Below are 13,968 nucleotides of genomic sequence, written 5' to 3'. Positions count from 1 at the left end.
AGGGGCAGAGCAGGACAATCTTTTTGCTTTTGCATTTTTAAATTTAATTAGTTTTGTCAATTTTCCCTCCTTTGTGTCAGCTGACTTAATAACTCTTAAGTTGGACACTCAGGGAACAAATTACCAAATCATAGAATTATTTCTGAATATGCAATCTGTATCCTCTCAGGTACAAGTGAAAATCTGCTTGCAAAAGCCACTCATCTGTATCATTGCAAATTGACCTCTCCAGTCTGACCTTTTCCTCACCTCCACTCGTGAACAAATCCAGAATACCATAATGTTTTGGTTTATAGGAGTTTCTGCTCACTTGCTTCACTGTATGTGCCTATGACTAGACAGTTCTTTTACAAACAGATGTCCAAAACATCTGGAAAATCCACACAGTTCTCAGCCCTGTGACATTCAATGCCCTCAAACACGTGCCACGCAGACATAAAGTTGCACCTCTAAGGGAGACGTGCTTTAAAATCTGAGTGTTGAGCACCTCCTGATTTTGATCCCTGCCAGTTCCCCCATCTTTTAAATCACAGCCACTCAATGATTGCTGGGGTGGTTTCCAGAGACGTGATTCATGGGCACACACACAGGAGGGCACTGCAAAGGTTGGCACTTCACAAAGTGGGACAGTGCCGTACTCAGCCATTACATTCTCCCACCTACGTGCGAGCTAATTTGATTAAAGGTAGAAGATCAATCAAACTCTATTGCCTCAGAAAGATTAATTACCTCAGCACTTTCTGACTTAATTATTAGTGTTCAGCCATGGGGTTAGAAAAACCCAATACAGCAGAAGTAAAAGGGCCCAATGGGCAAACGTGGTAGACTGGGATGTGTTTTAGCCTGAGATTTCTTATCTTTAACTAATGAAAGCATCTTTTCTATTCAAATTAGCCCCAAGTTCTATAGTGTGTTTATAACTCAGCAACAACTAAATTAAAATATTACTATCACATTTCAACCTTACTACAGAACTAAAAGAACACAAGATGAGAACAAAAACATGAAAACACCATTAAAAAAAATTCTCTCTGCTGGCAATCCAGTTTTTGGACAGGGAACAAGAAACTTAAGAATTTGTAGTTTTATTTTTTCTTGTGCCCCAGTGTGAGGTCTGAAGTCCAGCTGCCAGAGCATCCTATTGATGATGTTTAAAGAGTAGATTTCAGCAACTGCAGAGTTCCTGATTATCAGACAAGTCAGCACAGCAGCAAACACAGGCATTTTCCCCAGGGAGAGCGAGTCCCTGTCTGCAGCTGCCTGGCAGTGTGCAGCACTGACCCTTTCTGCTCCACCATGGCACCAGGGAGATTATGGGACCCCCCAAGCTGTCACCAAGGTGAGCTTCTGACGTGCTGGGCACGGTGGGGCCAGCGTGGATCCCTGTCACACCAGTGTCCAGAGGTGTCAGGGCCAAGTTCTCCAGGCAGGTGAGGCTCCAGGGCACCAGCCCTGTGTCCATCTGGGGCTGGAGCCAAGGGCTGGCACTCAGCAAACACATTCACCCACAGGTTTCATAGTCCCAGTGAAAAGCGATCTCTTGCATCACACACCAGATTTGCTGTTTTCATTAGAGCAGTTTATTTGCCCTGTCATAAACTTATCAAGCTCCTTTTTAAAACCAGTTCATATTGTCATGCCCTTCTTCTATGCTTCCTACTGATCTTACTTCCAAAGCCCTAAATATCCAGGCTTGGCTGGTTCACAGGCAGCACCTGCTCATTTCCTTATGATCCAACCTAGAGCTTCATCTTGGCCCCCACTCTGCTGTTACACCAGAGCCCTAATCCCCAGCCAGCCTTTGCCTTGCAGTTTAAACAAACCAGTATTAATTCCTTTTACTGTATATAGGCATTCCATTCCCCTGCTATTAATAATATTTCTTTACACATTTCTCATGAGAGTTCACCTTTCTTTAGTGTGAGTAGCCAACATTATTCATAACAGGCCTGTTATGGTATCAACAATGCCTTGGGGTTTTTTCTTTTCTTCTCCCCCCACCCCCCACCCTGTTTTAGGAGTAACCCAGGTATTGGTGATTTATAGTCTATCTTTTTACTACTCAGCTGTTTGGTTTTTTTTCTTTATGCCATTTTCAGCTGGTGATTTATATATTAGTTACATACATCAGTTCCTTTGAGAATGACTCTCAACTATTAGATTTCATCCCACTGCTATTAGTTCAAATCCTTAGCAAAATCCAATTTTTGTGTCATTCACACCTCCTCCTCTATTTTCAGCAATGCTTGGCTTAAAGCTACTAGAATATTTCATTGACATGTTCCTGCTTTTTCATGCCAAACTCATTAAGATAATGATGGAGATTTTTCCATTCTTGCATTATTCTGGGTCTATTCATTCTCGATTACTAAAGCTCCACCCTAATGTGGAGTAATAATAGTTATTAGCTCTCAAATACATATAGATTAACTACACATGTATTCCCCAATATTAAAAATACATGTCATGGACATGAGATAATAGAGCTAATCTACTTCTGCTTTTGGGAAACCTGTGATACCATTTATTGCATTATGTTTACATATATCTTAGTTTCTATCTTGCAAATATTTTCCAGTAATGAAGCTTGACTGACACTGTATTTTTTCTTGACGACTTTTGTCCTAGAAACAGAGAAAATAAAGAAAACACTATCAGTTTTGATATCCTGGGAGGAAGATTATCTCCTCTCCTCCATATGAGAGCACTGAACCTGCTCTGACTTCTAGTGCCATTATCATCACTCTTCATCAGCCTGTCTTTGTGCTCATCAACATCATCCTTATCAAAAATTAAGGCAAGGTCAAAGTCTTCTTTTAATTTTGGGGAAGAAATATATGCTATCTTTAATCATGAACAAATGTCATCTAACTGCAAACCTCTTCCTTACGTGGCTAAATACCATAGATTGCAGTCTTAATGCTTCTTAAGACTAATTCTGTTGCAGTCTGATGATCACTTAAAGCCACTATAAGCTTTGCCCCAGATACTCATTGACTCATTTGCTGTCCACAAGTCATGCCTCGAGTAACAAATGGAATTGGGGAATCCTCGTATTTAAAAATTACTTTTCCCCCTCCCCAGGGGTTGGACACGGGTCGGACATGGGTCAATTCTTCTAGTCAGTTCACCCAAAGAGCTCTTCATATGCTTGTGCTGTCACAAGAGGTGCTGTGATTGAGAGATAAAAAGGGGCCAGACATATTTAGAAAAACCAGTTTGATATGACCACAAAAATTACAGTGTCTACTGGCTCTCCTTTTTGCCACACTTAACTCTCCATCTTCTGATTTTCATTGCAATTTTCTTGGCTTATTAGTCACTAATATATGGTAAATATTCTTTATGGAAACTCCCTTTTCTTCAAGACACCAGTTTCCTCCTACTTGAAACCCTGAAATTTCCGTGTGATTTGTCCTTTAATTTTCAGTTAGGTTTGCTTATGCTTTTATTTTCTTTATATAAAAGATTATTATTTAGTTTCAGATTACTTTCAGGTTTTCTGGCTTCCTTCCCCCTTCAAGCTGCAATCATTCCTCTTACTCTGCCCAATTTCTTGGCTGAACTGGGTATATTCTACCTTCTCCAAATAAAAGAAAAATAATTTTATTCTCTAGAGGAAAGAAAATAGTTTTGATAAGACAAAAAACCCCAACAGCTGAAGTATGAAGATTTGTCATTAGTTTGTTATAGCTGTGTAAATAACCCAGCATAACTGGAGTTGACTTGTACCCCTCAGCCTCTTTGATCATCATCACTGCTTGCAGCCACTAAGAGGGCACCAGTGAGAGAGAGTTTGCCAGGGAAGAGAATTCATTACTCTTTGTCTATATTTACAGTGTGTTTTGTATTTAAACATAATACAGGGCAGGAAAAAGAGGGTGAAAAAAGAGGTGGTTTGGTCAAAATCCTTAACATAGGGAGTTATTAGAGAATCTTTATTAGTTTGAACAATTTATAAGCAGCAAATAAATGAAGACCATGCAATGTGCAGTTACTTAAGGGTAAGGTTCTCTACAAACCTACATGCATTTTTATATTACTATTTACTTAGTGTGATATCTTTTTGGCATCTCTTCCTTATGATGCATCTACTACATTGAGAATTATGTTTTTCTGATGAGGCAACTAAAGTTAGAGAGGATAAATCATTTTAAATAGCCTATTTCTAATTTTAATTAGCACAGTGAATTAATTTTAAAGGTTTACATACAAATTGCTCATAGTTTCCTAACCACTATAACCTTTAGTTATTCTTTCCCTTTTGCTTCAGTTCTGTACTGGCTGAGAGTTTGTAAAGCTTCCTCTCACCAATATTTCTCAGGTTTTGTTATTAGGTTATGCTCATCTTTTTTTCAGTGCTTTGCAATAAATGTTTTGCTATTGCTAGCAAATGGAAAGTTTCCAAAATACAATATTTTCCAATATTAGAGAAACAAATACCAAAGAACTGTAGTCAGGAAAAATAAAAGGGAGAAAACATTTTTGAATGTATCTCTGTGTGGTGTCACAGCTGTCATCAGCTTTCATAGGGCACTGAACATCTCAGTTCTACATGTTATTGCTGCCATTTCATCCCAAATTTTTCTCCTTGGTAGATAAAGTTGAACAAAATCACCATCAGGTGACTATCAGGCTCAGTGTTCTAGACAAGGTTTCAGATTTAGACAGGTCAGATATTAAAGATCTTGAGAGAGAATGAAAGTCATGCTTATTGCACTTTAGGAAGTCTATTATCTGTCTATATATTCCTTTCTGTTTTCATATTAACACTTTGGTCCATGATGGAAGTCTAGTAATACTTTGAAAGAATCATGGCACTCTCAATGCAATGAAAAAAATACTAATCAAAAATCTAGCAGTATATTTGCAGAGTTAACTCTCAATTCAGAGCTATTGTCACCATTTCACTATTGACTAAATGTGTCATGTGTGCACAAGTGAACCAAATGAACCTCAGGCTGAACACTTGCATAGATCACCACGCCGATATTTTGGTTGCTCTTACTAAGTCACTTTGCAGAAGGATATTGAACATTAATATGCTGTAGGTCATCATCTTTTTTACTTAGAGCAAACAATAGACACCTGTTTCTATCTCTTTTTTTTTCCTGCCATTAGATGCTGCCTTTAATATAAGCATAAACAGGGCCACAAACGACGCTTTCTGTGCTATAACCATCACACCACATCGCATCAATTAAAGTGTTTCTATGAGATACATGTTAGAAGGGAAAAAAGAAGCCTTCACATAACATAAATGCTAATTAAACTGTGATTTCAAGTTTAAAACTGAACTGTCAAGTAAATAGACAGGTGATTAAACTTTCTTCAACTTCCACTTGGAAAGACTAAGATGCCTATTTAGTCTCCACACAGTGATGTGTGTCAAGGGCATTCAGATGCCAGTGCTGTATCATTTCTTGGGACAACATTCTAGTAGAGTCGTGATCCATTTTTCTTCTGAGACTGCAAAAACTGGGCTCAAAAAGCACTGGCAAATCCCAAATTGTTAATGGCAAGACAGGACCCACACACCTGCTCTAACAATGCCTCATACACCAGGTCCTGCCAAATATTCTCTGCAGGAAAGAGCCTGGATACTGATTTCATGCACATCATTCTCACTTCAGTGAAGCATAAATATCAGAGTTAAAAACAACAAGACAGAGCTGGAAATCAAGTTCAGATCATGAGTATGCATAGCAAAAGCAGAAAACATAATACATAACTTGATTTTTTTTCTTAAATTTGGGGGTATATTTCTAGCCCTTTAGAACTTCATTCTGTGAAGAATCCAGTTTGACTGCCTAGAATATTCTTAAGGGTATAGCCCAGCATCAAACACGTAAACACAAACAAAAGCAACCCATGAATAATGTTTTCAACACAACATCCAAACCCTCTGATGGTTCTTGTTAGCTGTCTATCAGTTTGAAAAAAATAACATCCTAGCATTATTTCAGGAAACATATCACTTTGCAAATTTTAAAAAGTCTGAAACAGAGGATCCCCAGGTCATTGTTTAGGAACTAAAAGAAAAAAGAGAGGATGGACCTCACCTGTGCAAAAAGGCCCTCAAATTCCAGCGCTGTGCAGCACAAGGCAAAGGCAGTGGGGTGATTTCCAAGAGCCAGGCTGAATGTGTCAGAGCCAGCTCGGAGTCAGAAGGAATGCTCTCTGCTGGATGCTCTATTTGCCGTTGCAGAGTGTAACTACCTTCTCACACAGCTATTTCAAGTGCATAGCACTTACTAATTGATTCCTCATGATACACTAAAGCAGTTGAAATACACCTTTCGGGCCAAGTTTTGCCCAGAACAGATGTATTTTCAAATCACTTATTAAGCTGTTAACAAGGCCTTAGAGGCTTACAGACATTCAGGTGTCTCTTTATCAATGGCACAGTTCAGTGTAATCCAGATAAGGAGCCTCTGGACAATTAACGGTTGAGTGAAGTTCAGTGGAATCTCCAGCTGGCTATCACATCACGACACAGGGAGCAGAGCCATTATCCACTGCTCTAGCATGGTCTGGAACTCACATTGATTTGGCCTGACTTTTTGACATCACAAGAAGGCAGAGGTAATGGCAGCAGTAAGATGACAAACTTTGGAGATTATTACTGCACATCATCACTGCTTTCAAAAGACAAATCAAGAAACCCTTATTTCTGTAGACTGCAGTCTCTTCACAGAACTACTTATCACCCACTAGTTCTCCCTGTTTAACTACAGTGAGCAGTAGTGCTGGAGAGGGAAACAGGTTGAAACAAGTGAATTCCCTCGGAACAGTATTTATGACTGTAAGGGCAACAGTGTTAACCTCATCGGAAAGCTCCTCTGTGTATAGCACAGCAGATCTATAAAAACACCAGGTCATCCATAAACTCTTCACAGCTTAAAGTGTTTTATTTCCAATGGTCAGACTTCATGTTTTTAGAAATAGAGAGTTTCTTTGCCCACGTTAAAAATCAATGTTCATTTTTAATAATTACCTGGAGAAGAGGTAAAAAAAAAAAAAAAACAACCAAAACCCAAGCCTTACTTTGGCTACTCCAATGATTTAAGCACTGAGCTGAGCAGAGTTCATGACTTACTGGACTCGGGGTCAGAGTTGCCGTCTCCCTCGGTGCGGCTGTTGGGCGAAGCCTGCTCGTAGTACTCCTCCTGGGGGAAGCCGAGGGGCAGAGGGTGCGACGCGCTGGCACCGCCCGCGGGTTCGTGGTCTCCGAGCCCACTGTCACTGCAGCTTTCCTGGGAGCCATCGGGGAGGTGGAACGTGACACGGCGCTGAGGCTACAAGGAAGGAATAAAATGATATGGTTTCCACCACTACATCAGTAATTTCTTAATGCAATGTATTATTTCGGTTATCAGCTGAGGACGCATTACAGAGAGTTGTGCACAATTTCAGGCTCTCATGAGCAGGCAGCCCCGCTTTCAAACCTGCTGCACCTGACAGCGCTGCTTGCTGGGGTTGTTTTAAAAATGTAAGCCCTGATGAAAAATGAGACACCTCAAACTAAAGAGATTCTGTCAGACTTTTCAAGCCTTTGGATGCCTTTTCTATACTGAATTGGAGGTTTCAAATTTTTATTTTTTTTTTTAGGCTCAATTTATTTCCCTGCTCAGTTTTCCGGTTTTCAAAATATGTTTTCTTTCCCATTAAAAGCTGTTCCACACTTTTGGGCCTAAAAAATGTGACACATTTATAACGTTGTTGGATTCTTCTGAAGCAGAGAAAGAACAAACAATAAGTCATAGGTATTGCAAAAAGAATTTAATAGATTTCACACATCTGTTAAGCTAATGAATGAAAAGTAGATTCCACTACTCTCCTTCAGACATTTCATTACAACATCTTTGATTTTTGTTATACCACAGACCTGTACCTTAACTGTGAAAGGCTGGAAGCTGGGAAACAGAGTTGAGGAAGGAAAGCATCACGGCCCAGCTGCAGAAGGAAGGGCCAGGTAGAGCAAGTGATGCACCAAGCACATGACAGTGTTTTTGTTACCTAAGTGACTCTGCATGATGTAGGAACTGAAATGTAAATCTGTCCCAGTACTAAAAGAAAATATGAACAAATAAATAAGCAGCTCTCCTTATTTTGATCCATTTGTCTTGCGTGTTTTGGATATGTGAAATATGAACATTAAAAAAACCCACCAAAATAACAGTTTAAAATATTCTAAGCTTGTTGTTACTCAAAAGTCCATTTGAAAGGCAAATCTTTCCAAATTCAGAACTTTTGGGACTAGTAAAGCTGGAGATCAGATTTTTGATGCAATTATGCAAAAAAAGTATGTAGTGTTTATAATAGAACAGATGTTGTCAGAGGTCTCTAGGTATTTGGTTCCTATAGGGGGATGGTGTTGAAAACATTCAATTATATGAAGTTTTTTTCCTAAAAAGTTCAGTTTCTCCACTTCTCAAAATCTCTTTTTGCCTCTGTGACATTACCCCACATGCCCACAGACAGCTGCTGTGCAGCTTGTACAGCCAGGAACACGGCAGCATCAGCTTTACCTGTGGAACTCCTGACAGATATGAGTGACAGCCCTTCTTGAAAGCTACCAGTAAGACATTCAGGGCTTTCCCAGAAAACCTGTTTTAGTGCTTCACCACTGCTAATGGAGAGCTTTTCTTCTAATGTCCAACCTGCCTCTTTCTTGTTACAAAATAAATCACTCCTTCAGTCCCATCCATCATGATCTGCTTATTCCCACTCATCTTTCTGGCATTTGGCACTTTAGTTTGCTTTAGAATAAACATCCCTTATTATTTCAATCTGTGCTGTGTCTCTGATAGCCCATCCTGCCCCCCCTGCACACACAGAGGGCTTTGTGCTGCTCAGAGCTCATTATGCAGCCTCAGCCCAGATCCCCAAAGCACCAGAGTATTGCAGGAGGATCACCTCACCTCTCCTGCAGCCTCCACTACTGCTTTGCCTCTTCCTGAGCAGGGGAACACATTTTCCTTGTCAACCACCATAATGTCCAGGTCCTTTTATTGACCTTTCTCCTTGTTGTTCCCTTTTTGGTTATTGCCATTGATTACTGTAACTTAAGAGTGGCACTTTGCATTCATTCTTCCTGCCATTCTGTTTTTCCAGATGATTTCATCTGTTTTCATCAAGTACACTTTGTCTTCCAGTCCTGCTTTCCTGTTTATCAAATTTACAGATTTTAGACTCTCCTTCATTTGGCAGATCTTAAAGAAAAATTGGAACAGACCAAGCCAAGCCATCAGTTGAACTCTGAAAACCTGAACACAGAATGATTACCTATTACACAGGATGGAAAGGGGAGAAGACATTCCTGATGAAAGTGCTGGCATAGCCTGACAGCCCACTGGAAAAAAAATCCAGATGGTGAAAGGTTCACAGCTCACACCCCCACATCCCCCCAAGCATTTCTGGTGTCACCAGAAGCAGCTTCTCATTGAACTCCACAAAAAGCTGCCTGTAGCTGCCCCAGGGCTCTGGGAGATGGGCTGGGCCAGTGGTCCTGCTCCTTCTGTTGGCTTTTCCCACCACAGATAGGTGGAGTTACATGGAGTGCCTTTGCACAGTCAAAAAACCGCAGATGGATCCACAGGAATTATTGATATGACTTATTCTACTCTACTTATCAGCTGCCTCTCAGAGCCCTATTCAAACCAGCAGTGTCAGTCAACTCTTTTCTGAAAATCCAAATAACTAAAGTTTTGTTGAATTGATCCAATGAAAATATTCCTGCAATGTTTGTGATTTACTCCCTGCATTCAAACTGCACCAAGCCTGCACAGATGTACAGCTACAAGTGGAAATGGAATAGGCTATTTCTTTGATGGGAGGTGAGTTTGATATTCACAGTATCTATGAAAAAAATCCACCTCCACTGCATGAGCTGCTTGTAAAAACTGTGTTTTGTGAGGCTTGCATTGCCTGTGGGCTGTCTTGTTTTCAGTCTATGCTATTTGTTACCCACACTGCATTTTGTGAATCTTAAGAATAAAGTATTCTTAAAACATTTTTAGCCCAAGTTATACCAGTATTAGCTTTTGCACACAACTGGGAATACAACAGTTATAACTATGAGCAACTGGGATGTACTATGTGTAAACAAAGGAATATTTATTTTCATGGTTCCTTGTCAAAATACAACACAAGTTTTTAACCAGATGACAGTAGAGGAGACCAGAAGGTCACCACTTCCTTTTTTTTTTTTATTTTTACTGCCTAGCCCAGTGAGAAAAAACCAATACCTCAAACAAAATTCAGAATGTCACTTACTAATCCTCATATTCAGTAAAAAAAAACCATTTAGCTGCATAAATTGACATGTTATTAGTTGAAACAATAAAACCCATATGATTTAAAATCAACTGGCATCAGCTGAAGGCTCCTGATTTTTAATTTGATAGTGTTCCTGAGTATGTCACACCTGATAATGCTGAGGACAGAGCACTTTCAGAAGAATTTATCAAGGTGAAAAAAACTCAGCAATTTCTCTCCATGGCAGTGCTGCCATTTTCTTAATTCATGCAGGCATCAGACAGTGATCTGGAACAAGTAATTCTAATAAAATTTTGCCAAAAGCTGGGACTTATCTTCTGTCACAATTATTTTGGAAATTTCCTCCTTGAGGCATCTAAATTTCAATTTATAAGATTACAAAATATCCTCAGTCTCCAGCTGCTTTTCTATTTATCTCTGAAGGGAGTTAGCACCAATAGCAATAGAATAACAAGGATTATGGTTTGTTTTATTTATTTGAATGACAGTCAGGATACTTTTTTCAAAAATAGAGAGAAATGAAAGCAAACCTATTATGTATTCTTAGTGGATTCTGATGTAGCAACTTGTAATACAGACAATTAAACTGATAGGGGACAATGAAGTGAACATTTAAGGGAAATGTAAAGCAATCTATAGTTTCTCTGACACATTTAACAATATTAAATTACTCTTTATTGGCATGAAAAAGGAATTTTGCTTCCAGAGATGTCACGAACTCAGACACAAATGCTGTCAGAGGTCTCATATGGCATTCACTGCATTTGGTAGAGGCAGAGCGTGTCTGGAGGGATCAAATTATCGCAGAAAACCGCAAACCTTTTACTCTCATTATTGAAATTTATATGAGGACTGATCAAAGCCCCAAACTATTCTGTGTTCAATCTTTCACTGCAATAATTAGACTGTGGCAGTGGGAATAATAAAAGATGAGTCTAAGTAAATAGCTTTGGATACACTGAAGGGATGATTTCTGGAATTATACACCAGGGGTTAGCCAATTTATAATCAAAAAAGAAAAAAAAGGTAATAGAAAAAGCAGCAGATATCAACTGAGGAACATTAAACTATTAACCTTATTATCTTCATTCATTGAAGCAAATTAATATCCATTTAAAAGGAGACCATAAAGAAAAATACATTACTTTTTAATTTATGCTGAATTAATTATATTATTTAGATGATAATTCTGATTTAAAACAGTCCTTATTTAGGAGATGCTCTAAGCATAAAAGAACAGGACTACTTCAACATTTTTCTCTACTATCAGGAGTTGGCAAATAAAGAAGTATTAAAAAACATTTTCTCAGTTCCTTGTGTCTTTCAAATGCCAGGAAGATGTGAAATACATTAAATAACCAGACAACAGCTATCTTCAGGTATCACCAGTACTTCTCAGTTGTTAAAGAAAATCCCTAATCAAACTACAATTTCCAGCTCAAATCTTTTTACACTCAACTATCACCTTTTGTTCCAAAACAACAATCCAATCTCTTTTGCCACGGGCTTACAGTGAGACAAACAGGACCCAGCTACTGTCAGTGCAAAATTCTTAGAATAACATGAAAACAAACAGCTTGAAAAGATCCAACCACAAACCCAATGGGAAATATGTCTTTGTGTTGAAACTCAACAAAGACAAGGTAGCATTTTCATTTTTCCCTTCCCTAAACTTAGTGTACAGCACAGCTGTTATGGCCCAAAGAATTTCTATCAATAATTTTTGCAGCTTGGAGCACTAAATTAAAGTAATTTCTATATTCCCCTGGGGGAAGGAGAGAGGTATTGGCAAAAGTGACAATACCCAGCTAATTTCAGATGTCTAATCTTAGTGGACATTAAAATCAGTTTTCCCCTATCTCACATGAAAAAGTAACACCCCCAACTACTTCCAATAGTGATAACCTTAATTGTCATCTCATACAGACAAACCTCTTGAACAAGGTTTTCTTTCCATTGGAAAAGTTCAGCTGTTCCAGCTTTTGCCCTATTTTTGTTCATTGCATCCCTTTCACCTCCTGATTTTCTACTTGTTTGTTAAATCAAACACACCTTCTCTTTTTCCAATTTTCCATATTTACCCTTTTAAGTATTGGCAACGCTTTCCATTTTCAGCTCTTTAAAACTTCAGAAATCCACTATAATCCTTTAGATATTCTTGTTATAAATTTACCTGGTCCTCCTATTTTAATATCACTGACATTAACAACTCGTATCTTACATCCTTGCTAATTACTAATGGAAAATACAGCATCTGACTTTGCTCTAAAGAAGAGAAAGCTTTGATAAATACTTTCCCTTTCCTCACTGTAATTAACAATCACAGTGTTTCATAGTAGTATGAGACACGTAAATAGTTTTAGGCTTTTTCCTATTATTGATTTAAATAACTCCTCCCACTTTATTACTTTATTTAGAAGCAGGAAGCATAACCTATTAATTTCAGGAGGGCAGATAAAAGCTTGGTTGACTGCCCAGACAAACACAAATTCAATAGGGATGATTATCTTGGAGATATTTGTGCATTTTCAATGAAAGAATTACTACCTCCCCAGCAAATCAGCAGAACAGATGGCACCCCTACACCTGCTCAAATGGAAATTACTTCAAATTGTCAGATCTTGTGGTTTGATTCACTCACACAAAGAGCTGGCTCAAGTGATGAGAAATAATCTTGCAAGACTATCTTGTAACTCTACCACACACTTACTCGGGGAGCCTTTCTCCAGTTACACATTCGTGTCCCTCCAGGCATTTCTTACAGGCATGAAAAACTGCACCAGCCTGATAAGCGAAAATGTCAGATATTTCAGCTGTTGGCTATTGCAGGAGAAGGATTCTGTGAAACCCTTTTCCATGTAGGTAAGCACAGGAAGGGTTTTTGTAACACCACCTGCTTTAAGAAGCAAATTTTCCCTGTTTCCATTTTTTCACTGAAATAACAAACAGCTGAGCTGATACTCTTGTCTTTCTCTCACACCACAGAGGTCACAGAACAAACTCATTTAGCCAAATCATCACTGAACAAAGCCATTGTAAACCTGCAACTTCACAAATTTCTGATTAACCACTTCAAAGGGTATTTATTTTCAGACACTAATCCTCGTTGTCCCAAAGAGTATCTCTCATGTGACGTTTCCCAGTAACATTTAGCAATTAAATTGTATTTCCTGAGCTTCTTGAAATAACAACAAAGAAGTGAAATAAAAAGCAAATAAAGTTGAAAATAACATTTAAAGCATGTCAAACATTTTATTTAGCTTTTGAAAGGCAGTTATTGTGTGCTAGATGTCACAATGATAGCTGAAAGCCTGCCTTTTAAAGTTTAATTCATGTAAGTCTTCAATTTGACATGTGATTAAATAAAAATTACACATGAAAGTTGCACTATGGCTCTGCTGTTGCTAAGTCTGAAAAAATAGGAAAGTCTCAATTCAGATTTTTTCTTTAATACATTCTTCATTTTCCATCATCTTTGATGTAATCATCTTGAATGCTTCACTTCTGATGGGCAAAGACATTTTAGTTAAAGAACATAATCATAAACAATAATACAGAACCATTTTGGTAATATTTGACATCCGTTCTGACTGCTGGCCCAACAGCATGGATGTTTTTTAGCAGAAATATTGATCTGCTGTTATTACAGTTGTATTTCTTTTAAAAGCAACACTGTTCCTTATGTAG

General features: G+C 38.5%; 1 protein-coding gene across 3 annotated transcripts in view; it reads right to left on the bottom strand.

The window, feature by feature from the left end:
• The window catches only part of PCDH11X (protocadherin 11 X-linked), a 450,745-nt gene that overhangs the window by 121,907 nt on the left and 314,870 nt on the right, over window positions 1-13,968 (bottom strand). For all 3 annotated transcript variants that reach the window (XM_071569243.1, XM_071569245.1, XM_071569244.1), the window contains one exon: window positions 7,100-7,298. In XM_071569243.1, coding sequence (XP_071425344.1) covers window positions 7,100-7,298 — 199 coding nt within the window. The remainder of the gene's footprint in view (window positions 1-7,099; window positions 7,299-13,968) is intronic.

This window comes from Pithys albifrons, chromosome 14, assembly GCF_047495875.1.
Source record: "Pithys albifrons albifrons isolate INPA30051 chromosome 14, PitAlb_v1, whole genome shotgun sequence".
NCBI lineage: Eukaryota > Metazoa > Chordata > Aves > Passeriformes > Thamnophilidae > Pithys > Pithys albifrons.
Note: the sequence above shows the minus strand (reverse complement) of the source record. Positions and strands in the feature narration are given on the sequence as shown.